Source organism: Cornus florida, unplaced genomic scaffold, assembly GCF_030987335.1.
Source record: "Cornus florida cultivar Cherokee Brave unplaced genomic scaffold, ASM3098733v1 CherokeeBrave_3.0.0_Hap2_Chr06, whole genome shotgun sequence".
NCBI classification, from domain to species: domain Eukaryota; kingdom Viridiplantae; phylum Streptophyta; class Magnoliopsida; order Cornales; family Cornaceae; genus Cornus; species Cornus florida.
This window is the reverse complement of record NW_026775576.1, coordinates 106,835,375-106,862,822: the sequence shown is the minus strand read 5'-3', so window position 1 is coordinate 106,862,822 and position 27,448 is coordinate 106,835,375. Positions and strand designations below refer to the sequence as shown.

At 41.9% G+C, this 27,448-nt stretch overlaps 1 protein-coding gene across 1 annotated transcript in view; it reads left to right on the top strand.

Annotated features, from left to right (window-relative positions):
• LOC132313735 (histone-lysine N-methyltransferase, H3 lysine-9 specific SUVH4-like) overlaps positions 1 to 27,448 on the top strand; it is a 43,341-nt gene that overhangs the window by 4,142 nt on the left and 11,751 nt on the right. Inside the window, exons 4-7 of the mRNA XM_059812660.1 lie at positions 784 to 838; positions 994 to 1,103; positions 6,775 to 6,951; positions 12,699 to 12,797. Coding sequence (XP_059668643.1) covers positions 784 to 838; positions 994 to 1,103; positions 6,775 to 6,951; positions 12,699 to 12,797 — 441 coding nt within the window. The remainder of the gene's footprint in view (positions 1 to 783; positions 839 to 993; positions 1,104 to 6,774; positions 6,952 to 12,698; positions 12,798 to 27,448) is intronic.

The following is a 27,448-nucleotide window of genomic DNA, read 5'->3' as shown; positions in this document are numbered from 1 at the left end:
TGTATCCTGTCTGATGTGGATGTTATGGATTTCTATTTTAACTCTTTCTATATTGACTCCCACTGACTTCAACTCATTACCACCACCAAATAAAGAAATTTTTTACAGATTGCCTTCAATAGTCCAAACATACAAGGGTTAACCGTGCCCAAAGTCTCATTCAAGATTCTTGAGTCCATACCGTGACATGCGGTTCAGCTGTTCTGACAGATGTAAATATAGTTGTGCTTCGTTGGCTATATAATTTTATTCAGTGTTGATTTTGTTATTAGTTTTTTGTTTACTCTATTGGTGGGTGAATCAACTCCCTCTCCTGTAGTCTTTAAATTCATTGCTGTACCATTGCTGAGTTTATTTTTAAGAGGGGGATTCTAGTAACTTGGTTTAGAAGTCTAAGTTGAGGTATCATGTATTTTATTCATCGGTTGTCTTAATTTCATCTGTTGGATTTACTTTCCAAATTATTTTGATGGGAATCTTTTCTTTTTGGTCATAAGTCATCGCTTTTTTGTTCTTATCCTTTAATCAACTCATGTTGTTTTTTGCCTCAAGTTTCATCAAATTTGGATTTGTGTGATCACTATTGTATTTTTTTCTTGGTGTTGCAGTTGTATTCTATAGGAATATATTTTTTTCGTTTTTTATTAATTGCAAATTATTGTTGGCTTTGGCATGTTTCTATAGTATGTGGATATCTAGGTTTCCTGTTGCATTATTCTAATATAAAATCTTATTTTATATATATTATATTATATTATTATTTATTTTATTTTATTTTTGCAGATGAGGGAGACCAATGCTATACTGTACCCAAATAAAAGATTTGGCTCTATTCCTGGTTGGTGCCATTTACTTGCTGCATTCGTTATTTGCATTATTGATGGGCTTAGTTGGCTGAATTTCCATTACTCTGGCCAAGCTTGTTATATGAATTGTGCATCAGAGACATTCTGTATCAATATAATTTTTGAAAGCGTTGACGCTTGATGGCAGGCATTGAGGTTGGGCATCAGTTCTTTTCACGGGCCGAGATGGTTGTTGTAGGTTTTCATAGCCACTGGCTTAATGGAATTGATTATATCGGGCAATCTTCTGGCATAAAGGTAAATATTAAGAAAGGAATAAATTAGTAATGGCTCTTGATTAATATATGTTCCTTTTAGAGTTATCCTATGAAGGTTGCAACAAGAACTCTGCATGAGTTGGCTATACATAGTTTTTGATGCACTTAATTTGATATAAGTTTATGTTGTGGATACTTATGCCTGGAGTTGAAAACTTGTGTGTTATCAATGATGGAAGGTTGGAACCAGGATTTGGGAAATATTTTATCGGAAGTTAAACATGTGTGTTGATATTGAATGTTTAATGTGACCCCCCTCTCTCTCTGCAAATTTCGGTTAACATAATAAATTCAGTGGTAATTCACAGTTTTATTAAATCAAACAAACAAATTTGACTTAGTGTCCTCCAAGTTTCTTTTTAACCTTGGATGCATGTTCATTAAGTCTTTTAGCATAAAGAAATTGTGGTTTTGCCAAAGATGATTGTAGGTACCAACACCAGGCCTTGTTGATTGTTCTTCAATTCTGTTATGTTTTATAATGTTTCATTTCTAATATATAAACGTTCACATAGTCAATTAATATATTATGCTAGGATTAGAACTTTAGTGTTGGCAAATATTGCAGCAAACTGGAGTTCGTATTTTTATTTTAGCTTTTGATTAATTTTGATAAGTTGGTGTATTTAGTTAGTGTCCAAGGTTAAAATCAGAATTTGAGGATACATCAAAGGGCAAAAAAGTAAAATCATTAATCATCCACTCATTGGTTAGGGTTCATAATCACGCGTTCTTGTTTTAGAACACTTGCATACAATGAAATGGATGTTCTGAATACATGAAGTTGGTTTTGGAATGAATTTATTTAAGGAAATTTTTTTCAAAAAGACAGATGGCTTGATCGATGCGTTGATAGATTGAAAGTTTCCCAAAAAAATTATATTGAAGTCCAGAATATTCAATTGAATGCTTGATATGTTGAATTGTCAATTGATAGCTCAATGGACCAACCTGTGCATGAATAGTATTTCAAAAATTTCTCTAGATCAGAATCTTGGAAGATTTAGTTTTTTCCAATCTGATTACAACTAAGAAATCTTAATTCCTTTGGACTCGAAGCACTATATAAAGATTTATAGGCTCTCAAAACATATATATATATATATATATATATTGAGAGATTTCTACACACATCATTGAGAGATCGTATTGAGAGACAATTTAAATATTTTGGTATGATATTTTGTTTTATATCATCTACATCTTGTATTATTAGATAGTGAGTTGAATATCATAATCCTTGTGCTTTATGGAGAATTCAATACCAAAGTGTTTGCAAACGAACACGCAACTTGGATGACTAGTCATTAGACGGAATGGACAAGAGGATTGCTTAAGGAGTGGATTTGTTGACTGGCTGGCTGTGTACCTAGGGAATCAAGTTGAGAGGTTGGTGGATCAATGTGTGTTGAGAGGTAACTAGGTGTTCTAGGGATTGAGAATTGTTAACTTAGTTGTGGACTAGGTCTTGTGAATTTTTCTTGTTTGGATTTTCCACGTAATAATTTTTTGTGCTCATGTGTGGTTGAATGTTTAATTTATTTTCTCTCTCTATTTGTATTTGATTCATATTGCTGCATTTTAAATATAATTATTAGAGTTTTAATAACAGTTATTGTTGCTTAAAATTGGAGAAGACCTATTTACCTTTATTTTTTTTCTCTCTATATTTAACTTATTTATATTGCTGGATTTTAAATATAATTATTAGAGTCAAAAAATCAGTTATTCATGTTCCTTGGGGCTTGGTTTGATTTGCCTTTGGTGGGTGGTCCTTTTACTTGGTCTAGTGGTCGTTCTCCTCCTACCCTTTCTCGTCTTAATAGGTTCCTTGGGTCAAGTGATTGGGAGGAGAAGTTCTCCGATATTGTTCAGGCCACTTTGGCTCGCCCTATATCTAATCATGTCCTGTTGATGTTGGATTGTGGTAGTTTGCGTTGTAGAAGATACCCTTTCAGATTTGAGAATATGTGGCTTCGGGGCTGAGGGGTTTCTGGAGCGAGTTCGATCCTGGTGGGCGAGGTATAGAGTGGTTGGCACCCCAAGTCATTCTCTTGCAAGTAAGCTGCGTCTTTTGAAGAATGATGTTAAAGTTTGGAACAAAGAGGACTTCAGGAATCTGGTTTGGAGGAAGAATCTGGTTTTTTCAGAGATTGTTGAGATTGATTGGATGGAGGGTCAGGGCATTTTGGCGGATTCCTTGAGACTTAGGAGGGTGTTGTGTCAGGCGGAGTTTGCTGAGATTGCTGTCGTGGAGGAGATTTCGTGGAGGCAAAAGTTTAGAGCCTTGTGGCTTAAGGAGGGCGACAATAACACTAAGTTTTTTCATAGACTTGCCAATGCTCATAAAAGGGGCAATCACATTGGGAGGATCCGGGTGGATGGAGAAATGCTTTGTAAGGAGGAGGAGATTTGTAAGGGTATTGTCGATTACCATTCGATGTTGTTTACAGAATCTGCTGGTTGGAGACCCTTGCTTGCAGGGCTTCATTTTGATTCTATTTCGATTGAGGGGTGCTCTGTTCTGGAGGAGCCTTTTTTTGAAGAGGAAGTTTAGTCTGCGTTAAAGAGCTATAATGGGGATAAAGCCCCAGGTCCAGATGGATTTTCCATGCGTTTCCCTTTGGATTGTTGGGAGGTGGTTCGTGAGGAGGTGATTAGCACATTTCACGCTTTCCATGCTCAGGGCTCTTTTGAGAACAGCTTGAATGCCACTTTTATTGCCCTCATTTCGAAAAAGGGAGGGGCACTGGATGTTAGGGATTATCGCCCTATTAGCTCGGTGGGGTGTTTTTATAAGTTGATTGCTAAAGTCTTGGCTTCTAGGTTGAGAAAGGTCTTGGATGGTGTCATTTCTGACTCTCAAAATGCTTTTGTGGGAGGACGTCATATTTTGGATTCAATTTTTAAATGTGTGGACTCTAGATTGAGCAGTGGGATTTCGGGTGTTTTGTGTAAGTTGGACATTGAGAAGGCGTATGATCATGTGAGCTATAGTTTCTTTCTTTACTTGATGGAGAGGATGGGGTTTGGAGTGCGGTGGAGGAAATGGATCATTTTTTGTATTTCTAGTGTTCGCTTCTCTGTCCTTGTGAATGGAGCTCCGACGGGTTTTTTCGCTAGTTCGAGGGGATTGAGACAAGGAGATCTGCTTTCTTTTTTCTTGTTCCTTTTTGTGATGGAGGCTCTTAGTAGATTGATAAAGAGGGCGGTCGAGTTGGGAATTTTTGGAGGCTTTCGGGTGGGCAGGGATGCTGCTAGTCAGTTGGAGATCTCCCACTTGATGTTTGCTGATGATATTTTAGTGCTTTGTGATGCGAATGCGACCCAGTTGAGATATTTGAGATGCGTGTTGGTCTGGTTCCAAGTGGTTTCTGGGCTTAAGGTGAATGTTTGTAAGAGCGTTCTAGTGTTGGTTGGGGAGGTCCCTGAGATAGAGATGTTTGCTCAGATTCTTGGATGTCGCACTGGTTCTTTTCCCATTTCTTACTTGGGGTTGCCCCTGGGATCCTGTTGTGGATAGATTTGAGAAGAGATTGGCGGGATGGAAGAAGCAGTACCTCTTTAATGGGGGCCGGGTCACTCTGATCAAGAGCACCCTTTCATGCCTCCCCACGTATTTCATATCTCTTTTTCAGATTCCTTTTTCTGTGGCTGAGAGAATTAAGAAATTGTAGGGCAATTTTCTCCGGGGAGAGGGGGGGGGGGGAGTAGAGGAGTTCAAGAATCATCTGATTCGTTGGGAGCAAGTGTGTTGTCCTATTCGGAGTGGAGGTTTAGGGATTAGGTTGATGCCTTTCAACAAGGCTCTCCTTGGAAAATGGCTTTGGAGGTTTGGGGTAGAGAGGCGTTGGCTTTGGAGGAGGGTTATTGCGATCAAATTTGGGGAGAGCAGTGGAGGGTGGAGTTCTCTTGAGGTGCGTGGTCCTAGAGGGGTGGGGGTTTGGACTCTCATCCGGAAGAGGGGGGGGGGGGGGGGGGGAGTAGAGGAGTTCCAGTATCATCTGGTTCGTTGGGAGAAAGTGTGTTTTTCGATTCGGAGTAGAGGTTTAGGGATTAGGTTGATGCCTTTCAACAAGGCTTTCCTTGGAAAATGGCTTTGGAGGTTTGGGGTAGCGAGGCATTGGCTTTGGAGGAGGGTTATTGTGATCAAATTTGGGGAGAGCAGTGGAGGGTGGAGTTTTCTTGAGGTGCGTGGTCCTAGAGGGGTGGGGGTTTGGACTCTCATCCGGAAGGGGTTGGATGATTTCAGCAAACATGCTTGTTTTCTAACTCTCAGGGTCACTTTGAGGTTCGGTCCTTTTTTAGGTGCCTTACGGTTGGCTCTGAAGGTTCTTTCCCTTGGAAGTTTGTTTGGTGATCTAAGGCTCCTCTCAAGGTGGCCTTCTTTGCTTGGACCTCAGTCTTGGGTAGGATTTTAACCCAGGATAATTTGAGGAGAAGGAATCAGGTGGTGGTTAATCGTTGTTATTTGTGTCTGCGCGATGAGGAGACAGTTAATTGCCTTCTGTTACATTGCAGCATGGCTAGGGATTGTTGGATTTAATGCTTGGTTTGTTTGGGATCCCTTGGGTCATGCCTAGTTCCTCTAGAGGGTTGATTGAGGCTTGGAGAGGTTTTTTAGCGGGGGCTCTCATTCAGGACGCTTGGAGGGCTACGTCTCTTTGTATTTGGTGGTGCATTTGGCTTGAGAGAAATCGGAGATATTTTGATTTAAAGGAGAAGTCTATTTTTATGCTTAAGTTCTCTATTATTTCCACTCTTTTTTGTTGGGTTTCTGGGAGAGATTATAGATCTGTAGGGGAGATTGTTGTTTTTTTGGCCTCTTTGAAGGCTTGAGGCGCTTTTTGACCTTCTGTTTGTCTTTGGGATTCGCTTCCCTTTTGAGTGCTTTTTCTATAAAATTTCACTTATCAAAAAAAAAAAAAAAAAAAAAAAGTTTACTTAAAATTGGACAGGACCTATTTACCTCTCCTCTAGATCTATTTTGGGCTTTGTACATATTTTGTCATCAAAGAATTGGGTTACATCCTAGACTTATATATATATAGCTGCTTTGGAGACTCTGAACCATTCAGTGTTTAGAGGTTGTCACTCTTAACGCTTCTGAACACACTCTATTCCCCCTTCTGGTCTTCACTTTGGTAAAGTAGGTCTTGATCAATTGAATATACACATGAATGGTTCTGTTTCCTCTTTTCTTAGATAACGGAAAATATCATAGGATTTTGGTGTTATATATTACATTTTAGATTATATCTGTATGTCTTAGACAATAAATTTGATGTGATGATTGGTTAATCATGAAATTCTATTCTTTGTATCAAAAAACTTCAAATTTCTTGAGCTAATTTTCGTTTTTTGCTTTACATCTTGCTAACAGCTTGATGCTCTCAGTGCCTTGAACTTGAAGTGCTCTATGTTGGGACATGCTGACAATTCTTGCTTTAATTTTAATTGAACATCCTTCTAATTATTTATTAAGATCTTATAATATAATAGGTGTTAAATGATTTTTGTGGCATTGTTACTGACATTGCAAATCAAGAACTGAGTTGTTGAAGGCAGTTAAACTTATTGTCAAATTTTATTGTTAGTTTAAATATTAGGAAAACAAAAAATGCGAATTAAGTTTGTCCGTTATGTTGTAGGAGTTCAGCAACTACACGCTTCCAGTTGCAGTGGCCATTGTTTTGTCTGGCCAGTACGAGGATGATTTGGATAATTGTGAAGATATTGTGTACACTGGTCAGGGTGGGAATAATTTACTTGGCAACAAGCGTCAAATGCTAGACCAAGTAATGGTACGAGGTAATTTGGGACTGAAGGTGTGTATCCCTGTATTCTTATTATTTCTTCTAGATGATGTTCCTCTTGTTTCTTATCATGTTGGGTCTGTCTGTTATGGTGTGAGCATAAATGTTACTGAAATGTCAACTTTGATTATGTAAATAAGCAAAAAGATGCATTGAAGTGCACCAAGAGGTTGTGATGCATTGTACTTGGGAAGTACACAAGAGCATGGCTAATAAGAAGAAAAAACCCTCTTTACTAGACAATTCCTGTATACAATCTACGAAATAGACAAGGAGTTTGACAACCTAGAAAATTCAACGAACATGACAAATATAGATTGCTCATATTGAAATACAAACAAGAAAAAAAAATCATTGCAAAACAGCATGCAAATCAAGTAGTGGTATTTGAAAAATAAATATTGAAAATATTAGAACTAAAATATTGGTTGGTACTATTTTCGTTGAATTCAATTACAACTGTCCTTGACACTAGTTCCCTCCATGGCTGTCGGAACTGTGGAAAAATACCTCTTTGATTAGTGGTAGGTTAGCACTAGAATTGTGTAAATATTTGTTTCCTAGAGTTTAGGGATTTGTGTAAATATTTGTTTCCTAGAGTTTAGGGATTTGATCGATAGAGAATCAGGGATTCCTGATTATAGGGATTTCAAAATTAAGTTAGTTGCTGATTTTTCTCTTTGTAATTTCTTATATATAGCCCAACAGAGGCTCTTGTAAAATTAATTAATAGATTCAATATAATTGAATTCATTTCTCCACATGGTATCAGAGCTTTAAGGCTTGGATTTCCTGAAAAAAAAAAAAAAAAATTAAGCTTTTTTATTTTTTTTTATTCAGTCCTTCATAACCAATTTTCTTTGTGACTTGCCTTCATCGCAGTCATTCTCTAACAATTTCTTTTGCCAATTTTCGCATAACCCTTCTGTCCGGCCTTCATAGCCGATTGTTGAAGAATGTCAGAAACTACTGTTCAACCATCCCAATCACTTGAGGAAGAGCAGGTTCAGCGCCCCACGAGTGAACTGCAGAATATTCAACCAGCGTACCGACTTAATGGAAGGAACTATTTGAAATGGTCTCAATTGGTTCGAACTTTTCTGAAAGGAAAAGGGAAACTAAGTCACTTGCTTGGAACGGGACCAAAGAAAGGTGATGCAGGTTTCGAAGCGTGGGATGAGGAGGACTCAATGGTCATGTCCTGGTTATGGAATTCCATGACACCTGAAATCAGCGATACATGCATGTTCCTACCAACTGCGAAGGCCATCTGGGACGCTCTCAACCAGACTTACTCCAAGGTTCGTGATGCGGCGCAAGTATACGAGATCAAGACAAAGACAACGTCTACAAAACAGGGGAACAAGTCCGTGACTGAGTATGCCAATTTTCTACAAAACCAGTGGCAAGAACTGGATTACTACCGGGTGATTGATTTGAAGTGCAGCGAATGCGCTGTAATTATCAAAAATTTCATTAAAAAGATCGAGTTTATGATTTTCTCACTGGCCTAAACTCTGAATTTGATCAAGTCAGAATTCAAATTTTGGGCAAGGAGGAGGTACCATCTCTTAATGAGGTGATTTCATTGATTCGGGCTGAAGAGAGTCGGAGAGGAATCATGCTTGAACCTCAGTCGATTGACAGCTCAACACTCGTAGTCTTTGGTGACAACAAGTGGGGTTTCACTCTAGAACAACTGCAAAAAGATGAACATGGAAAGGCGGAATTATCAAAGGGGGCAAATTGAGATAATCTTTGGTGTACATATTGTAAAAAGTCACGACATACCAGGGATCGTTGCTGGAAATTACACGGGAAACCACCCACATCCAGCCGAGAATGGGGAAACAAAGGAGGACAGCAACAACGATAACAAGGACAAGCCTATATGACCTCACAGTGGTTTGTGTCCTTTATCGATGATTGCACTAGAGTCTCTTGGATATTTTTACTCAAAAACAAATTAGATGTGAGTAATATCTTTCTCAATTTCCATACAATGATCTACAATCAGTTTGGTACCAAAATAAAGAGGTTTAGGTCTGATAATGCGAGGGATTACTTCAATCAAGTCTTGCCACCCTTCTTTCAAAAGGAAGGAATTATTCATGATTCATCTTGCATTACTACTCCACAACAAAACGGAGTAGCTGAAAGGAAAAACGGTCATCTCCTAAACACTACTAGAGCACTCTTGTTTCATCAAAATGTACCAAAACACTATTGGGGGGAAGCAGTACTTACATCTGCCTACATCATAAATAGACTTCCTTCACGGGTTTTAGGGTCAAGAAGTCCAATGGAAGTCCTTTCTAAATTCTACCCCGACCTTAGTGCCACAAACAACCTTACCCCTAGGATATTTGGGTGCACTTCATTTGTTCATGTCCATCGTAACAACCGGGGCAAATTAGATTCTAGAGCCATTAAGTGTGTGTTTGTAGGATACTCGTCCACACAAAAAGGTTACAAATGTTTGCATCCTCTTACCAGGAAACTTTATATCTCAGTTGATGTCACTTTTGCGGAAGGAAAACCGTATTTTATTGGACCTTATCTTCAGGGGGAGTCATCTAACATAGAAGATAAGGATTTTTTCCAGCTCGCTTTACCGTCACCATCTCTCTTACCTGTATCAAACACTCCATCCAACTCAGTACCTGAGCCTGAATTTCCTGTTTTGTCACTTATATCTCCTGTTGTGTCTCCTGTGAAGGATAATATGACTTTTGATCTTGTATGGTATGGGAAAGGGAAGGTGTACTCGAGGAAGCAAGGTCCAGCTCCTGATCCGATGCAGGCCCAAACCTCTAACCTGACTCCTGAGAATGAGGTAACAGTATCTGAACCTACTCCAGTTATAGAACACCAGCTCCCTAGACCTCAAATAATTGACCAGGATTTGCCCATAGCCGTGAGGAAAGGAACTCGAGAGTGTACCAAACGACTATTATACCCTCTATCTCATTATGTATCCTTAAAGAAATTCTCACCAGCCCATAGGAGTTTTCTCACGAGTCTAAATGAAATCTCTATTCTAAACACTTTATCTGAGGCATTATCCAATGAAGAATGGAGGAAAGCAATGAGAGTTGAGATGGACGCATTGGAAAAAAATGGGAGGTGGGAGGTGGTTGATCTACCAAAAGAAAAGAAGGCAGTAGGGTGTAAGTGGGTTTTTACCTTGAAATATAAGGCTGATGGATCGTTAGAGCGCTACAAAGCAAAGCTAGTTGCTAAGGGGTACACTCAGACATATAGAGTTGATTACCAAGAGACCTTCGCTCCAGTTGCAAAAATGAACACTGTAAGGATCTTGTTGTCATTAGCAGCCAATTTTAATTGGGAATTACAGCAGTACGATGTGAAGAACGCCTTTCTACATGGTGACTTGGAAGAAGAAATCTATATGAGCATCCTGCCAGGATTTGGAGGAGTTGAAGGGAACAAGGTATGCAAGTTAAGGAAGGCCTTATACGGTTTAAAACAATCGCCTCGTGCCTGGTTTGGGAGATTTACTAAGGTGATGTTAGCTATAAGATACAAGCAGAGTCAGGGAGATCACACTCTTTTCATCAAACACTCAGTTTCAGGGAAAGTCACGGCCTTGATGGTCTACGTGGACAACATAATTATGACTGGAAATGATGAGAAGGAGAAATAGGCCTTGAAACAATGTTTGATTAAAGAATTCGAGATAAAAGATTTAGGGAGATTGAAGTATTTTCTAGGGATAGAAGTGGCTCATTCTAGACAAGGTATCTTCATCTCGCAGCAAAAGTATGTCACCGATCTTCTTAAGGAAACAGGAATGTTTGCAGGCAAACCAGCTGCAACACCTATAGAGCCGAACCATAGACTTGGAGAAGCTATTGGAGATCAAGCAGTAGATAGAGAGATGTACCAGAGATTAGTTGGAAAACTCATTTATCTTGCCCACACCTGGCCGGACATAGCATATTCTGTTAGCGTCATCAGCCAATTCATGCATGACCCCAAGGAGATTCATCTTCAAGCTGCCTACCGTGTGCTTCATTACTTGAAAGCTAATCCTGGGAAAGGGATAATGTTCAAGAGAAATTCTGAGCTTGTCCTTGAAGCCTACACAGATGCAGATTACGCAGGGTCCCCTACGGATCGGAGGTCTACTTCAGGTTATTGTACATTCCTTGGAGGCAATTTGGTAACATGGCGAAGCAAGAAGCAAAATGTTGTAGCCCGGTCAAGTGTAGAAGCTGAGTTTAGAGCAATGGCACAAGGTGTCTGTGAGTTGTTATGGCTGATGATTATACTGGAAGACTTGAAGATTAAATGGAGTGGGCCAATGAGACTCTACTATGACAATAAATCAACAATCAACATTGCACATAATCCAGTGCAACACGACCGAACTAAGCACATTGAGATAGACAGGCATTTTATCAAGGAAAAACTAGAAAGCGGATTAATTTGCACACCATATGTTCCCACGGGAGGTCAATTGGCAGATGTTCTTACAAAGGGGCTCAACCGTGTTATCTTCCAAGAAATTATTTCTAAGCTGGGAATGGTTGACACCTATTCACCAGCTTGAGGGGGAGTGTGGAAAAACACCTCCTTGATTAGTGGTAGGTTAGCACTAGAATTGTGTAAATATTTGTTTCCTAGAGTTTAAGGATTTGATTGATAGAGAATCAGGAATTCCTGATTATAGGGATTTCAAAATTAAGTTAGTTGCTGATTTTTCTCTTTGTAATTTCTTATATATAGCCCAACAGAGGCTCTTGTAAAATTAATTAATAGATTCAATATAATTGAATTCATTTCTCCACAGGAACACAAACTGTAACTCTTGCAGAGTGAGTTTTTTGTTACTTATTCTCTCATTCTCTTCTTCCTTTTCTTTTTTCTATTATAAGCCATAGTGTTCCATCTATCACAACAAAAGTTATTTTAGATTTTTTCCCCACTTCATATCTTTTGGTATATTTATGGTGATTTTAGTTCTTTAACAAAAAGTACAAATCATATTTATCTCTGTTTTTTTTACCCCAGGTTTGATCTTCCTTGTTTTACCTTTAGCTGGAAGGCATTGAACCTATTTTCAGTAGCAAAATGAACTTCACAAGTTAATTACATAGACAAACCTTGTAATGTTGTGATTTGGTGTTTATTCTTTGAGTATTAATAGTTAGATAATTATTTGCATCAATTGCTTGATTTGTGTTTATGCAAATAGAAAAAGTGTATTAGATTCGGGTTGATTAAATAAGAATCCATGGGATTATCAGATCAGATCAAATTGCCTATTGCGCTAATCGGTTTTAGACCGGATCGACTATGATACAGTTCTATCCTGTTTAGAGGTCTACCTGCCAACATGACTCAAATAGGGCACGGAATTAGCGGGTTTGGGTTGACTTTAATCGTGTTTGGGTAAAACCTGTTTAATTAATCGTGTTGTGTTAGACCTATTTAATTAATCTTGTCATAATAGTGTCAGTTTAACTTGATTAACCCGTAGCTTGCTTTAATCCAATTCCTTTGGACTCTTTTTTTTTTTTTTAAAAAAAAATATATATATATATAAACCCAATATGAATATTGTATTATTATTATTGTTGTTGTTGTTGTTATTATTATTATTTTGTTGATTGTATTGTTCTCATTTATATGAATTTAGCCAAGTATTATATATTTTCTTCATATTTGCATTGTATACTAAAAAAAGGGTTCCATGACCTTGTAAATTTTGCTTGTTCTATATCGAATTGCAGAATTGTATAGAGCAAGGTGTGCCTGTTAGAGTTGTTCGGGGCCATAAATGTGCTAATAGTTACGTTGGCAAAGTTTATACATATGATGGCTTGTACAAGGTAACCATCTGAACGTATTCCTTATGTTTGTTTTCTTCTTTGTTAATTTTTCTTCTTGTTCCATGACTTTCATAGCATTTTAGTTGGTGTTGCTTAAGAATTTCGGCTAGAGCTGATTAAAAGTACACATAGTTATAGTGGTCTTTGGTTGTGATTATGTTGTTTTGGCATCTTCCCAGATTTAAGTTCTCTATTTTTAGCCAATTGAAATTGTGAGTGACGGTGGAGGTTGTGTTAGCATCTATTTATTTGGCTAATGGCAACACAAACACTTGGAGTGATGAAACTGAAAAACATACTTAATGCTTATCAAAGGGGTGGATTATTTGGGTGTTTGATTTCTAGCCAAATGGGTTTTCTTGTCTTGGCATCAAGGAAACAATTTTAGTACCTCTATCCCCCTTTTGAGAGCAATGACAATTGCAATGTGGGAGATATGGGTTACTTTTGCTCATTTTGAGTAATTGTTTGAAGATTTTATTTTTATAGATCATAATTTAATATGGTTCATGCCAGATCACGAAATCGGCGTTGAACTCTTTGGCCCTATTATTTTTTTTTTGATAAGTAAAATGTATTAGAAAGCATTCAAAAGGGGAACGCGTCCCAAGCTGTACACATAAGAAAGTGGAACCTATGAACTCATGGAGCCCGAAAAGTCCACAATATCCTCAAGAGAAGAATAATCTATCCCCCATCCCCAACAAAAAAGAGTACAAATAATAGAGAATTTCAGCTCCCCAATGGAGGACTCCTTCCCATCAAAAGATCTTCTATTCCGCTATTTCCAAAGGCTTCACCAAAACACAAAAATGGGTCACCCTCCAAAAGTCTCTAGCATGAGCCCCCATCCATTAGCCCCTCTAGATATCCACCAACTCCCGAGAAGTCCGAGGCATGACCCAATGGACCCCAAACAAACCAAAAATAAGGCTCCAACAGTCATGGGCCACAGGACAATGCAACAGAAGGTGATCCACATACTCCCTCTTTGGCCCTATCATAGCGAGTGTTGGTACAGGTTCTGAAACTCATACTTACATCTAGGTCCTGAAATGGATTAGATTTAAAGTGGACGAAGGCTGATTCTAATCTGACTTGCTTGTCGAAGTAATAGATCTGATTCAATCTGATAATCTAATGAGTCATTTCTGCTTTAGTCTGACTCTGTATCTCATAAGAAATGGATTTCCCTTTTGTGAAGAAAAGAAAACAAGAATTTGTTGAAATTCATGGAAAATCAATCCCAAAGTTCTGTGGTTTGTCGTGTTTTGATCTGATTCTAACAATAAGAAGATAATTGGAAGCCCTAAGAGATTATCGAAGTTGTAAACAAACATAAAAAAATCCCTAAACGAAGTGAAGAATTATATCAGGGGAGTTCCCAATTACTTTTTTTAGGGGAAAAAAAAACTCAAATATTCTTAAAAGAGATTAGATTGACAATAATGGGAGAGGGAATGAATATAACTTAATATATAGAGAGATGATTAACATCATCATTATCATCTTCCTTGCATTAATTACTGTGATGTTGTGGCCCGAATTTGATGCTTGGTAACAAGACCCGTTGAATGGGCATCGGGCCGAGGAAATTTTTTGACCCGGTTTTTTTTATGCGGGTCGTGGAACCTATTTAGTATTCTCTTGTAGTCCAATATATAAGGGCTCTTAGGGTTTGGAGTGGGATTGATTGAGACACTGAAAATTGTAGAGAAAGAGAGTGAGAGCTAGGGCTAGGGTTTGGGGGCTGAAAATTGTAATCTTCTATTTTTCTCGTACTACAAACTTTAGCTGGTTCTCCAATCTCCACCGTGGATGTAGGCTTTGCCGTACCACGCTATATCTTTGTGTCTTTTTTTTTTTTTTTTTTTGTGTGTGTGTGTGGTTTGATTATTTTTCTATCGTGTTTCTTGATTTGTTCTTGGGTTCGTTGCGTTTGTCGTAACTTTTACTTATGTAATTTGTTGCCCATATGAATTCTCTTTTTTCCATTTTTTTCTCTTACAAGGCATCTCACCTCTAAAAATTAACTTTTAAAAGTTGTTTCTAATACTTCATCCCACCTTAATTTTGGTTGCACTCTGTCTTTTATCTTCTATGGAAATTAATCTCTCTCTTTTTACTAGTGCATCTATAAGACTCTCTTGTATTTGTAGATTTCGTCTAAGCTTACTTTTTTCTCATTTTTGCTACCTAAATCGATTGTTTTTGCTTTTTTTCTAAAGCTTGACATTTTGTCCATATAGAAAGTTAGCCTAATAATTTTTTTTTTTCCTAGTCAGTACTCACACACATTGCCTCCACTGAGGTTCGAACCCCTAACCTCCCTTTGGAAAGTAAGGGCCTTGTACCGCTAGGCTATAGGCCTGTTGGTAAGTTAGCCTAATAATTGTCCTATACAATTTTTCTTTTAATCTATTTGTAATTCTTTTGTCTCCATTTTGTTTAGCTTTGTCATGACCCGCCCCCACACCTTGTAGATAGTTTGCTTTGCACACTCTCCTCTCGATGCTCATGGTTTTGCTCAAAACGTGTCTACATGGTTAAGTGGTGTCTACGCATATAAACGCCAGGAACTTCCTCCAGGCGATGCGGGATGTCACAATTTTGATCAAATTCTACTAGTTGTATCACATATATCTCTTCCTCCTTTTGTATTATTTATCCTATGCATCGAAAGTGATCATCACACCATTTACGAAGAGGGACATTGCCATTAGCGTCGATACCAGCCAACACAGGTACTACCATCAGCAATGTCGAAGATTTTACTGTTGACCTCCAATTGGATGATTATGAATGAGCGAAAAGGGCATGAACAGTACTGTCAGTACATGAATCACAATCTTTGAGTTGGTGGTGAAATCAGGACTCTTAATCTCGACGTTGTTGATCCTTACTCTAATTGAAATCAGGATTTGGCCTATTACAGGATGTCTAGTTTCTCTAATTGAAATCAGGATTTTGCCTATTACCGGGTGTCTATTTTGTCTTTTATAGAAATTAATGTGTTCTTGTTTGACTCAGAAGAATTAGTGTGTTCTTCTTTTTATAGAATGCCTATTAAGTATTAACTGATCCTATTGGTAGTGGAAGAGTACCACATTCCTGTTATCTCTCTTTCCTCTTCTAAATTCCTTCCGACAAAGTCATTCTTGTAAGGCCTTTCTTGTTAAAGGACTTCTTGTGTTCGAAAGCTCCCCCAAACACTACCTAAACTTTTTTAAAAGGTTCGGTCAACCTCCCCTAAGATTTAGTTGACTGAACCCCACCACCCCTGCGTTAGTTGACCGTTGAAGATGCAAGAAATTCATACTCCCTTTCTCTCTCTAGAATTCTTACATTTCAACAAAAAGATCCCCTATTCTTTCCATTCCTTCCCTTATTTATAGATATTTACAAGATATTTACAAATATTGACGGATTGCTGGATCTGGGCCTGTTCCTCCATAAGTCCTGGTCACCTTTGATGGGCTTATTCGCGTTCGGCCCATATGGCAGTGTCTTTTTATGGGCTGACCCAGCTGTAATTGAAGATGCAAGAAATTCATACTCCCTTTCTCTCTCTAGAATTCGTACATTTCAACAAAAAGATCCCCTATTCTTTCCATTCCTTCCCTTATTTATAGATATTTACAAGATATTTACAAATATTGATGGATTGCTGGATCTGGGCCTGTTCCTCCATAAGTCTTGGTCACCTTTGATGGGCTTATTCGCGTTTGGCCCATATGGCAGTGTCTTTTTATGGGCTGACCCAGCTGTACGGACCGGATGTCGTGCTTGCAAGTTAGATCCGGCCCATGTCGTCCTGGGCCTCCTCAACTGCCCCCATAATTGCCCCTTATTTAATAAGGGGGTAATTATTGATGGCGTCTCATCATAACGTTGACGGCTTGAGAAAACCACGTGGGGGAACGGACGGTCAGATCCAGAATCAATGTTCCGGGGCTCGATGAATTTCTCGCCTTCCTGACGCTTCGGCCCTCGGGCCCCCCTCGCCTTTATAAAGCTCTAGGATACCACTTCACGTCTTTTTACCGTCTCCATCATCAGTCAAATCTCTCTCTTTCTAGAACAGTGCTAAGCTTTTTCTGGTGAAATCCTTCAAGAGTCATTCTTCCAGCGATCTTGCAGTCCTCAGAGGTTAGTATTGTTCCTTTTTACTTTCGGTAGGCTTCTATTTACCCCCTTTTAGATCCTTCAAGCACTTCCACCATGGTTGTAGATCTGGATGTTCTTCGTATGAGACTTAGACTTCCTGACAACATCGAAGTTAGGGTTTGCCCTCAGGACGTTAACATTATGACCGGTGCCGGCCTCCTGCCCGGCGAAGTCTTATTCACGAACCTTCAATTGAATGTCGTTAGGTTCCCTCTGCACCCTTTCTTTAGTTATGTCTTCAATAGATTGGGGATATCCCCCCTGCAGGTAAACCCCAATTTCTTTAGAATTATATCCGTTATGCTCCTGTTGATGCGTGACAGAAATCTGGACCTTGACCTCATAGACCTTCTTCTGTGTTATAAGGTCAGTAAGATACGTACTAACGAACCCTTCTACCACCTCTACCCGTTCGAGAAGATGTCCATATGTACGGACACAATAAAATCTGAAAAGGGTTGGAGGGATAGCATCGTGGGCATTAGTGGGGCTTGGTCTTCGCCGGCTGCAGAGGGTTACCCAATCCCGAGCGCCTTTGGTGTCTGTTCTGTTTCCTCCTATAAGAAATTCAAATCTCATAAACATGATTGCCCCTGCGAAACATGCGTCCCCCGTTTTTGTACTTTCTTATGCCGTTCCTTAGGAATACCTTGTGATGACTTGAGCTACAGTGTTTGCAGGGATAGGAGTAATTACTTGAAGAAATACGTTCTGAACGATATTCCTTCCTGCTCAGATCTCCTCACTTCAGACAACCTCTTAGCGCTCTCATCACTCGGCTACAACATGAGCAGGCTTCAGATTCCTTCTTTTAGCAGGAAGAAAAATACTCCCCCAGCCACTCCTGCTGCTGGGGCGACCTCCTCTCCAGCATCAGCCTCTTCCTCAGCCACCATCTCTGACACTATCCCGAGCACAGTGGCTATTAACTCCGTTGTCAGCACCCCTGCTGCCAACCCGAGCGCGTCTCCCCAAACTACCACAGCTCCTGCTGCCGCGGGGGGCGTTCGGGACAAAGAACGAGGCAAAAGGCCTCATCCTGACAGTGAAGTCGATCCTGAGGATGAACCTCTCATAAGAAGGACCCGGGTCTTCGGGCCGGGTGCTCTCTTGCATCGTGCGATCAGAGCTCCTGCTGCCGCGGGGCCTACTGCAGCTGGTGCCTTTGCTTCTGCTTCAGGCCCTCCTTCTATCCCCACCTTACCGCCATGGGCCCCTCGGTACACCCGAACGGATGGGACGTTCGTGAAACCGAACGAGACCATGCTGAAGGATGGCCAGACCGCCATGGCGTACTATAGGAGCATGTGGACTCCGAAAGACCTTGAGGCGGCAAAGGGCCTATCCCAGAAGGATGTGTTCAGCCGCTTTCCCCAATCTGCTATGGAGGTGACTTTTATTTTCCAACTCATGAATTCTCTCATATTATTTGGTCTTGCCTTCGCCCGACCTGACTATTGGCTTAACCGTTATTAATGTACATCTATGCAGACATTGTTCGGAATAATGGCTATGCAGAAGCAGGTGGAGATGGGGAACGCCAGGGCTCGTAAGTTTTCTGATAGCCTGGAGGTGGCTAATAAAGAAAACGACCTTCTCGCCATGAAGAATACCGAGGTACTGGCTCGGCTTGAAAAAACTGAACAAGAGAGAGATGTCCTGGAGAAGGAGAATGACTCTCTTCAGGATGAGAAGGACGCCCTCCAGCTTGAAAAGAGCGTCTGGCAGACTGAGCGTGACTCAATCAGAGACGAAAAGGCAGAGCTCCAGCGCCTTCTGGCTGATGAACAGTCTGCTCGGATGGCTTTTGAGAAGAGAGCTCTGGACGAGCGTACCGCTCTGATCGATGCGATCAGCAGAGTGAGCGGTGGGATGCTGGCTCTTCACGCTCGGTTCTCAAGGGTCGGTGCTCTTAGATATGTTCAAGGATTCCGAGAGGGTTTCGCCGACCGAGTTCCGGATGAGGGACAGACCAGTTCCACTCCAGATGAGGTCGACAAGGATTTAGGGATCGAACCTCTGGGGGTCTATGTCGACCCAGAACCCACCGAAGCAGAGCGCATATTCGATGAGTGCCAGGACATTGCTTCCTCAAGGATCATTACAGCTCCTCTTACCGCTCTGCCTCTGATCGCTCCTCAATCGTCAACTGCGGTACCTTCCATAGCCACTGCTGACGCTGAGCCCCAGCTGAACGATTCAGTCATTCATCTTGATTCCCCACCTCGTGAAGGTGAGACGGCTGATGGGGCCGAGGAGGCGGGTCAGCACAACCAGGAAGCTGTTGGTACTGAGGCGTCTAGCTAGGGCTCCTCCGGACTCTTCGATTCCATACCTTTTTGTAACGATGGACATCTCACTTTTTGTAAACTCAATGCTTAATATCAATGAAATGACAGAACTCTTTTTCCCTTTGTGTTGTGCTCTGTTCAACCTATTTTCAATGCATATATATCTTTTCTCTCTTTTCTTTTATATTAGCTTTGCCGTGTGTTTGTTTATGGCAAGTGCCTGGCGCTCGGCTAGAATGCCACTTGCCACTTGGCTTTAAATTTTTAGCAAGTGTCTGGCGTTCGGCTTATGGTGCCAGCTGCCACTTATCTTGCTTAAGTGCCTGGCGCTCGGCTAGAATGCCACTTGCCACTTGGCTTTAAATTTTTAGCAGGTGTCTGGCGTTCGGCTTATGGTGCCAGCTGCCACTTATCTTGCTTAAGTGCCTGGCGCTCGGCTAGAATGCCACTTGCCACTTGGCTTTTCATTTTTTAGTAGGCCGTTGGAAAAGAAAGTTATTTTTTTGTAAACTTCAGTAACTTGCACATTCATACGTATTTGATTGACAACAAACAACATCCAATTAAAGCCGAAACTTAGCTTTTATTGGTAGTACCTCTTCAGAGACGTGGCGTTCCAGGGCTTGCTGACCAACCTTCCCGCCATGGTTTCCAACGTATATGCTCCCTTGCCTATGACTTCTGCAATTCTGTATGGGCCTTCCCAGGGTGGCATCATTTTTTTGACCATCCCCACCTTTCTTTTCAGAACCAGATCGCCAGGGGCAAAATCCCTGTGTTTTACTCTTTTGTTGTGACAATTCGCCAACACTTGCTGATACGATGCTAACCTTATAGCCGCTGTGTCCCTCCTTTCGTCTATCAAATCGAGGTTCAATCTTAACATCTTGTCGTTCTGATCTCGACTCCATGCTAGGCTTCTGATAGTGGGGACCAAATGCTCAACCGGTATAACTGCCTCGGTACCATATGCCATTGCAAACGGGCTCTCCCCAGTCGGCCGCCTTGGGGTGGTTCTGTAAGCCCATAGAACGTTCGGGAGCTCATCCAACCACTTCCCTTTATGGTCTTCCAGCTTCTTCTTAATGCAGGCGAAAATGGTTCTGTTTATGATTTCTGCTTGTCCGTTGGCCTGAGGATGACTTACTGCAGCCAACTTCTGGTTGATTCCATACTCCTCCATCAGCTCTCTTACTTGCCTGCTGTCGAGGTTTGTGCCATTGTCCATGACTATTGATCTTGGAACGCCGAAACAGCAGATAATATTGTTCCAAATAAATCGTCTCACATGAGTCTGAGTCACGCTAGGATATGGTTCTGCTTCCACCCATTTAGTGAAGTAAACCGTGGCCAGTAACACATACTTGTTCTGAGCTCTCGCAGTTGGCAGAGGACCGACCACATCCATCCCCCATTGCGCGAAAGGCCATGGCGAGGCCATTACGTGCAATTCCTCAGGTGGTTGGTGGATCAAAGGTCCATATCGTTGGCATTTATCGCACCTTCGAGAGAACTCCTCCGCATCTCTTGACATGTTTGGCCAGAAATACCCTTGTGTCATTGCTTTATGCGCTAACGATCGCCCCCCAGAATGATTGCCACACACACCCTCATGAATAGCTCGCAATACCTGCTGCGACTCCGCGGGGGTGATACACTTCAAGTATGGGCCAGAGTAGGACCTTCTGTACAGCTGGTTACGCACGATGGCGTACTTTGCAGCATTCTTTTTGAGTCTCCTAGCTTCATCCCTCTGCATAGGCAAAACGCTATCTCGAATATAGGTAATGATGGGGTCAATCCAACTCGGTTCATACGGTATGACGTTGACTTGCCAAGGGTCAGAGTCCAACGGTTCTTCGAAAATAGATGGCTGGGTCAGTATTCCTACTGGAATCACCCTCGCCAATGTTTCACCGGAACTCGAAGCACTACATGCTAACCGGTCCGCATCTGCATTCTGTTCCCTCGGTAGCTGTATGAATTCAATCTTTGCAAAGTCCTTGGCTTTATGCAGAACGGCAGAACGATATGCCCCCATCGTGTCATCCTTGGTCGCGTAATCACCATTTACCTGCCGAACAATCAACTGCGAGTCACTATACACAGTCAAACTTTTGATCTGTAGCTCTCTGGCCAACTTTAATCCATTTAGCAACGCCTCGTATTCCGCTTCATTATTGGTGGCTCGGAACTCAAGTCTAAGTGCTTGACTCAAGGAAGTACCCTCTGGGGTTTGCAGTTTGATCCCAATTCCAGCCCCCATCTGGTTAGAGGAGCCATCCACAAAAAGTTTCCAAGAGCCGCATCTAAGGTCTTCTTCTGTATCCTCGGCATCACATTCTAGCAGGAAATCGGCCACCGCTTGCCCTTTAGCAGCTGTTCTCGGCTCATACGTTATGTCAAATGAACTCAACTCTATGGCCCACTTTGTCATTCTGCCCGAGAGCTCTGGCTTGTGCATAAGCGTTCTGATTGGAAAAGTTGTTAGAACAGCTATGGGGTGGGATTCGAAATAATGCCTCAACTTTCTTTTTGCATTTACAAGTGCAAGTACCACCCTTTCGGCCTTTGAGTATCTTTGTTCTGTCTCTGTCATTGTTTTGCTTACATAAAATACCGGGTATTGCACCCCTTCCTTGCAACGAATCAGAACGGCACTTGTCGCGACACCAGATACTCCAAGATATAGAAATAACTTTTCTTCCGGATCTGGGGCTGACAGGACTGGTGGATTCTGCATATATTCCTTCAAATGAGTCAATGCTTGTCGTTGCTCATCCCCCCAGACCTGCCTTCCATGGCTCCGAATCGTGTCAAAGAACGGCTTGCAGTGATCTGACAATTTTGAAATAAATCGACTTAAGGCAGCTATTCGTCCTGTGAGGGCTTGCACCTCTCTGATCGTCTTTGGCTCGGCATTCTTAATCAAAGCCTCTGCTTGTGCGGGGCTAACTTCGATGCCTCTGCGGTTGACCACGTGTCCCAGAAACTGTCCGGAACTCACACCGAACGAGCACTTGGTTGGATTGAGCCTCATCCCATATCGCTTCAGTACATCAAATACATCTTGCAGATGCTTCAGATGATCATCCTTCTTCCTACTCTTTACCACCATATCATCAATATAGGCTTCCACAATCTTTCCCATTTGATTCTTAAAAATTTTGCTCACAAGTCTTTGATAAGTTGCTCCCGCATTCTTTAGTCCGAAAGGCATAACTTTGTAGCAGTATGTTCCTCGCTCGGTGACAAAAGAAGTTTTCTCTTCATCTGCGGGGTCCATAGGGATCTGATTATAACCTGAATAAGCGTCCAGAAAGGTTAAATGCTCATACCCGGTGGTGGCATCCACCATTTGATCAATCTTAGGCAGCGGGAAGCTGTCCTTCGGACAGGCTTTGTTCAAGTTGGTGAAATCAATGCATACTCGCCATTTCCCATTCTTCTTTTGCACGACAACGACGTTGGACAACCACTCAGGGTAGTGCACTTCTCTGATAAATCCCGCATCAAGCAGCCTATCGACTTCTTCCGCTATGATTTGATTACGTTCTGGAGCAAATCTTCGCTGCTTCTGTTTCACTTGTTTGAAATTGGGATTGACGTTCAGGGAATGACAGGATACAGAGGGACTAATTCCAGGCATGTCTAGGTGACTCCATGCAAATACGTCGGCATTGTGGGACGAGAAATCCACTAGCTCTTGCTGCTCTTCTCTGGTCAGTTTTATACCTACTCTGGTAGTTCGTTCTGGCCTGGACTGATCGATCTGCACATCCAAAAGGGGCTCCTCGGTCAAGTCGACTGACTCCTCCACGCTGTTCTGCTCGGGCGGAGGTTCCTGTAATTGCTATCTGGGGCTTGCCGAACGGACGGGCGCCTTCCCTTTCCCAGCATACTTTAGTGTGACGGAATAACACTCTTTGGCTGCAACCTGATCCCCCCGAATGTCTATCACTTTATCTCCATCGGGTCCGAGGCACCTCATGACCTGATGCAGAGTTGAGGGTACACCTTGGACTCTGTGAACCCATCCTCTTCCCATCAGGAGATTATACGAGGGGTGAATTTCTACAACCACAAAAGTTTCCATAAGAGCTCGTTCTACAGCTTGAACTTCTACTTCCACCATCCCGACGGGCTCCACCCTCTTCCCATCGAACCCTAACAAAGGATTTCCAGTGGGCTTGAGCCTCTCTGGTTTAATCTCGAGCCTATCAAATGTGTCCCTCGGCATGACATTCGCACTGCTCCCAGGATCGATCAGAACTCTGCGCACCAAGCAGTCCGCCACTGTCAAACTGACTACCAACGGGTCTTCATGGGGCAGTTGAACACGCTGCAGGTCTGTCCAGTCGAACTTTATCTGCATCGACGGGCTCTGCTGGTGTAGAGTATTCACATTGCTGACCCTTTTCTTCATCTGCGCCTGCCGCAGGCGCGCCCGGAGTAGCTCATCTGACTCTTCACTAGGCTCGGGTCGACCATGGATAGCATTGATTATACGAACTGGTTGTGAATTGTGGGAGCTCTGTTTATGACTCCTTTTTATTTGTTCCACCGGTCGATTCTGCTCTATCGCCGAGCCTTGAACATAACTCGCGAACTCCCCTCTAGCTATCAACATCTCCACTTGCCTCCTCAGGTTCCTGCATTCGTTAGTCTGATGACCGAAATCGGAATGGAAAGCACAATGTTTAGTTTGATCCCTCTGTTCGAGGGGTTGCCTAATTGGCAGTGGTGGATGAAACTTATCTTTGTTCTCCTGATACAGCCTCGCCAGAGTGACCTTCAGCGGAGTAATCAGCTCTTCCTCCCTGGACCTTTTTTCTGCCTTCCAAGAGGTCTGACGTTGCGGCTGAGCCTGCTTCTGCCTGATCTTTGCCTTGGACTTTTCCTCGGTCGACACGAGCGACGCTGTCCGAGCATTAGCTGCCTCCTCTTCTTCTAGGCGCACAAAGCCATCGGCTCTTTCATTGAGTTCATCCATGGTAGTCGGCGTGTTCACTACCAGACTGGTGTGAAACGGAGTTCCACGTGTCATGGCTAACTTGAAGGCTTGAACTGCTGTAGAAGGGTGGCATTCGATCACCATACTCTTAGTGAGATTAAACCTGGTAAGAAAAGCCTGGAGACGTTCATCTTTGTGCTGCCTCATCGTGAATAGGCTCGAGATGTCCTTCGGCGGGCGCTTGTTCCCATAGTATTGGCTTATGAACCGATCGCACAGGTTTCTGAAGCTACCAATGGAGCTCCTAGGCAAGTTTTTGAACCAGCTGAGCGCCGGTCCGGCTAGGCTTGTAGGGAAACATTTGCACATTAAAGAGTCGTTTTCCGTATTCAGGGCCATTTTCAACTGGATATGGTACACATGATCGATCGGATCGGTTGTTCCGTCAAACAGAATAAACACTGGCATAGCAAACTTCCTTGGATGCGGGGCATTCAAGATCTCGTCGGTGAATGGTGAATCAACCGTCCGAGCTGCGGATCGGAGAGCTTCATTCTCTCTCTGGAGTCCAGCGGTAGCTCTGTGAGTTACGGTTCTGCCCTCCGAACCGCGATGAGTGATAGTAGCCATGGAGGGCCGGTAAGACGGATCGAACGACCGTTCCTCTATGAACTCTCTTTGCCAAGGCGACGCTACTCGACGGCGATCAACCTCTATCACTTCCTCTCGGTCGAACCTTTCCCGATGCGGATCGAAGGTTATGGCTTCATTCCGTCTCATCTGCTCATGTCGCGGATCAACGTGAGTCGATCCTTCGTGATCCTCAACTCGACGAACATTTGGCGGCAAATTGTCTATCATCCTTTCATCACGGTGGTGAGCTGACTGATTGTTCTCGTCCTGCTCGCCTTGACGCGCGATATTAGATTGAACACCTCCTTCACCGACCGGAAGTGGATGCGAAACCGCAGGTATTTGCCGATGTTGCATTCCAGCTTTCAATTCTGCATTCTCTTTTTTGAGAGCTTCAATCAAGTTCATCAACTCCTCAAGCTTTGTTTGCTGGACAGCCTCCATCGGATTGGAGCTTTCACCTATCATTATTCCTGAACGGAGTAAAGGCATTAATCTCAGGTTCGCGAGTAGATCCGAGCTTCGTGAGTGGGAATTTTTCAGATCTGGTTTCGAATTCTCCGAATTATGCTCACCGTTTACGAGATCTGAATTGTCTGAACTCTAAATCCGTCAGATCCTGCCACAATCGAACAACTCGTTGTTGCGTAGATCTGAAGCCACTTCTGCCAAAGCTTCAAGAACTGTAATTCCTCCCATAGTTGTTAAAGGCGCCGGAGGCGCGCGCCTGAGGCGCAAGGCGCCTCCAGGCGCCACCATGTCGCCTCTAATGGCTTAAGGCGCTGGGGTTGAATAAGGCGGCCGCCTTTGTATAACAGGCGCAAGTCTGCGCGCCTCTTGAAAAAGGGGATTTTTTATAGTTGTTTTGTTATTTTTTCAGTTTTGTATTCTTTATTATTTGTTTATTAATTGTTTATTATTACTTTTTATTTGTTTATTACACAACTTACGGGTTACAAAACGAAAAAATAAAAAGAAAACCAAAAGCGAAGTGGAAAGAGACAGATCTGCCGGCAGCGAAGACGATATCTGCGAAGCTCTCGAATCTGCCGGCTCTCTCAGTCTCGGTCCTCTCAGATCTGCCGGTCAGTTCTCCTTCTCTCTCTCCTTCTTTCCTCCTCTCCTCCTTCTCTCTCTTCTTCTTCTCTCTTCTCTTCTCACCGAATCTCTGTCAGATTTTTTTTTTTTTTTTTTTTCTCTCTTCTTCTTCTTCTTCTTCTCTCTTCTCCTCCTCCTTCTCTCTCTTCTTCTTCTCTCTTCTCTTCTCTCGTCAGAATGTCAGATTTTTTTTTTTCCTCTCTTCTTCTTCTTCTTCTCCTCCTCCTCCTCCTTTCTCTTCTTCTCCTCTCCTCTCCTCAGAATGTCAGATTTTTTTTTTTTTCTTTTTCTTCTTCTTCTTCTTCTTCTTCTTCTTCTCTCGGCTCTCTCTTCTTTCAGTTCTTTGAGTTCTTTCCTTTTGCTTTTGGCAGATTTTATTTATTTATTTTTATGCTTGTCTAGAATCTCGATGATGTTGGTCCTCTGTTTTTTTGAGGGTTTTTGCGTAGTTGTTATTTCTGTAGATTAGTGCCTTACTGCCTTGCATGTGTTTGGTGATGCGCCTGATTGATTTTGTTTACTCCTTATTAAAACAGATAATAGAGATATACCTAATCAATCAATCATGGTGCTTATAGAAAATTAGATTGATTTGATTTGAAAATATAGCACATCCTTGATCAGTTGATCCTTGTGATTTTTGCAAGATAAATTCATAATTTCTATTTAATGCATCCAAACATGGTGCTTGCAACTTGCAAAAACGTTTTATTCGTGCTTAAATCGTGCTTAATCAAAATTAGATTTGATTTGACTTAAAAGTAGTAATAGCACATCCATGTGATTTTTGCAAGATGGACTCAAATTTTCTAGCATCCAAACATTATTGCAATCTTTATATATACTATTGCATCTTTAATACTTTATTGGGGTGGGTTTTGTTTTGTTTTTTTTCAACGTGCGCCTTACTTCAGTCGGGCGCGCGCCTCGCCTTGCGCCTTGCGCCTCAGGCTCCAGGAAGCATTTGCGCTTTTGTGCGCCTTGAGCCTTTAACAACTATGATTCCTCCAGAGTAGGTCACAATCGCTCAGATCTGGATCCAAATCCCAAAGATCGAGTCTCGATCAACCGAATTGGTCTGAATCCACTCGATATTCCTCAATGATCAACCAAACTTCCATGCGTTTCCCACAGACGGCGCCAATTGAAGATGCAAGAAATTCATACTCCCTTTCTCTCTCTAGAATTCTTACATTTCAACAAAAAGATCCCCTATTCTTTCCATTCCTTCCCTTATTTATAGATATTTACAAGATATTTACAAATATTGACGGATTGCTGGATCTGGGCCTGTTCCTCCATAAGTCCCGGTCACCTTTGATGGGCTTATTCGCGTTCGGCCCATATGGCAGTGTCTTTTTATGGGCTGACCCAGCTGTACGGACCGGATGTCGTGCTTGCAAGTCAGATTCGGCCCATGTCGTCCTGGGCCTCCTCAACCGTTAGCCGTGTTAAAAGTCAGTTGGATAAATAAATTGAAATTCTAAAATTACGCTTTCTTGTAATTA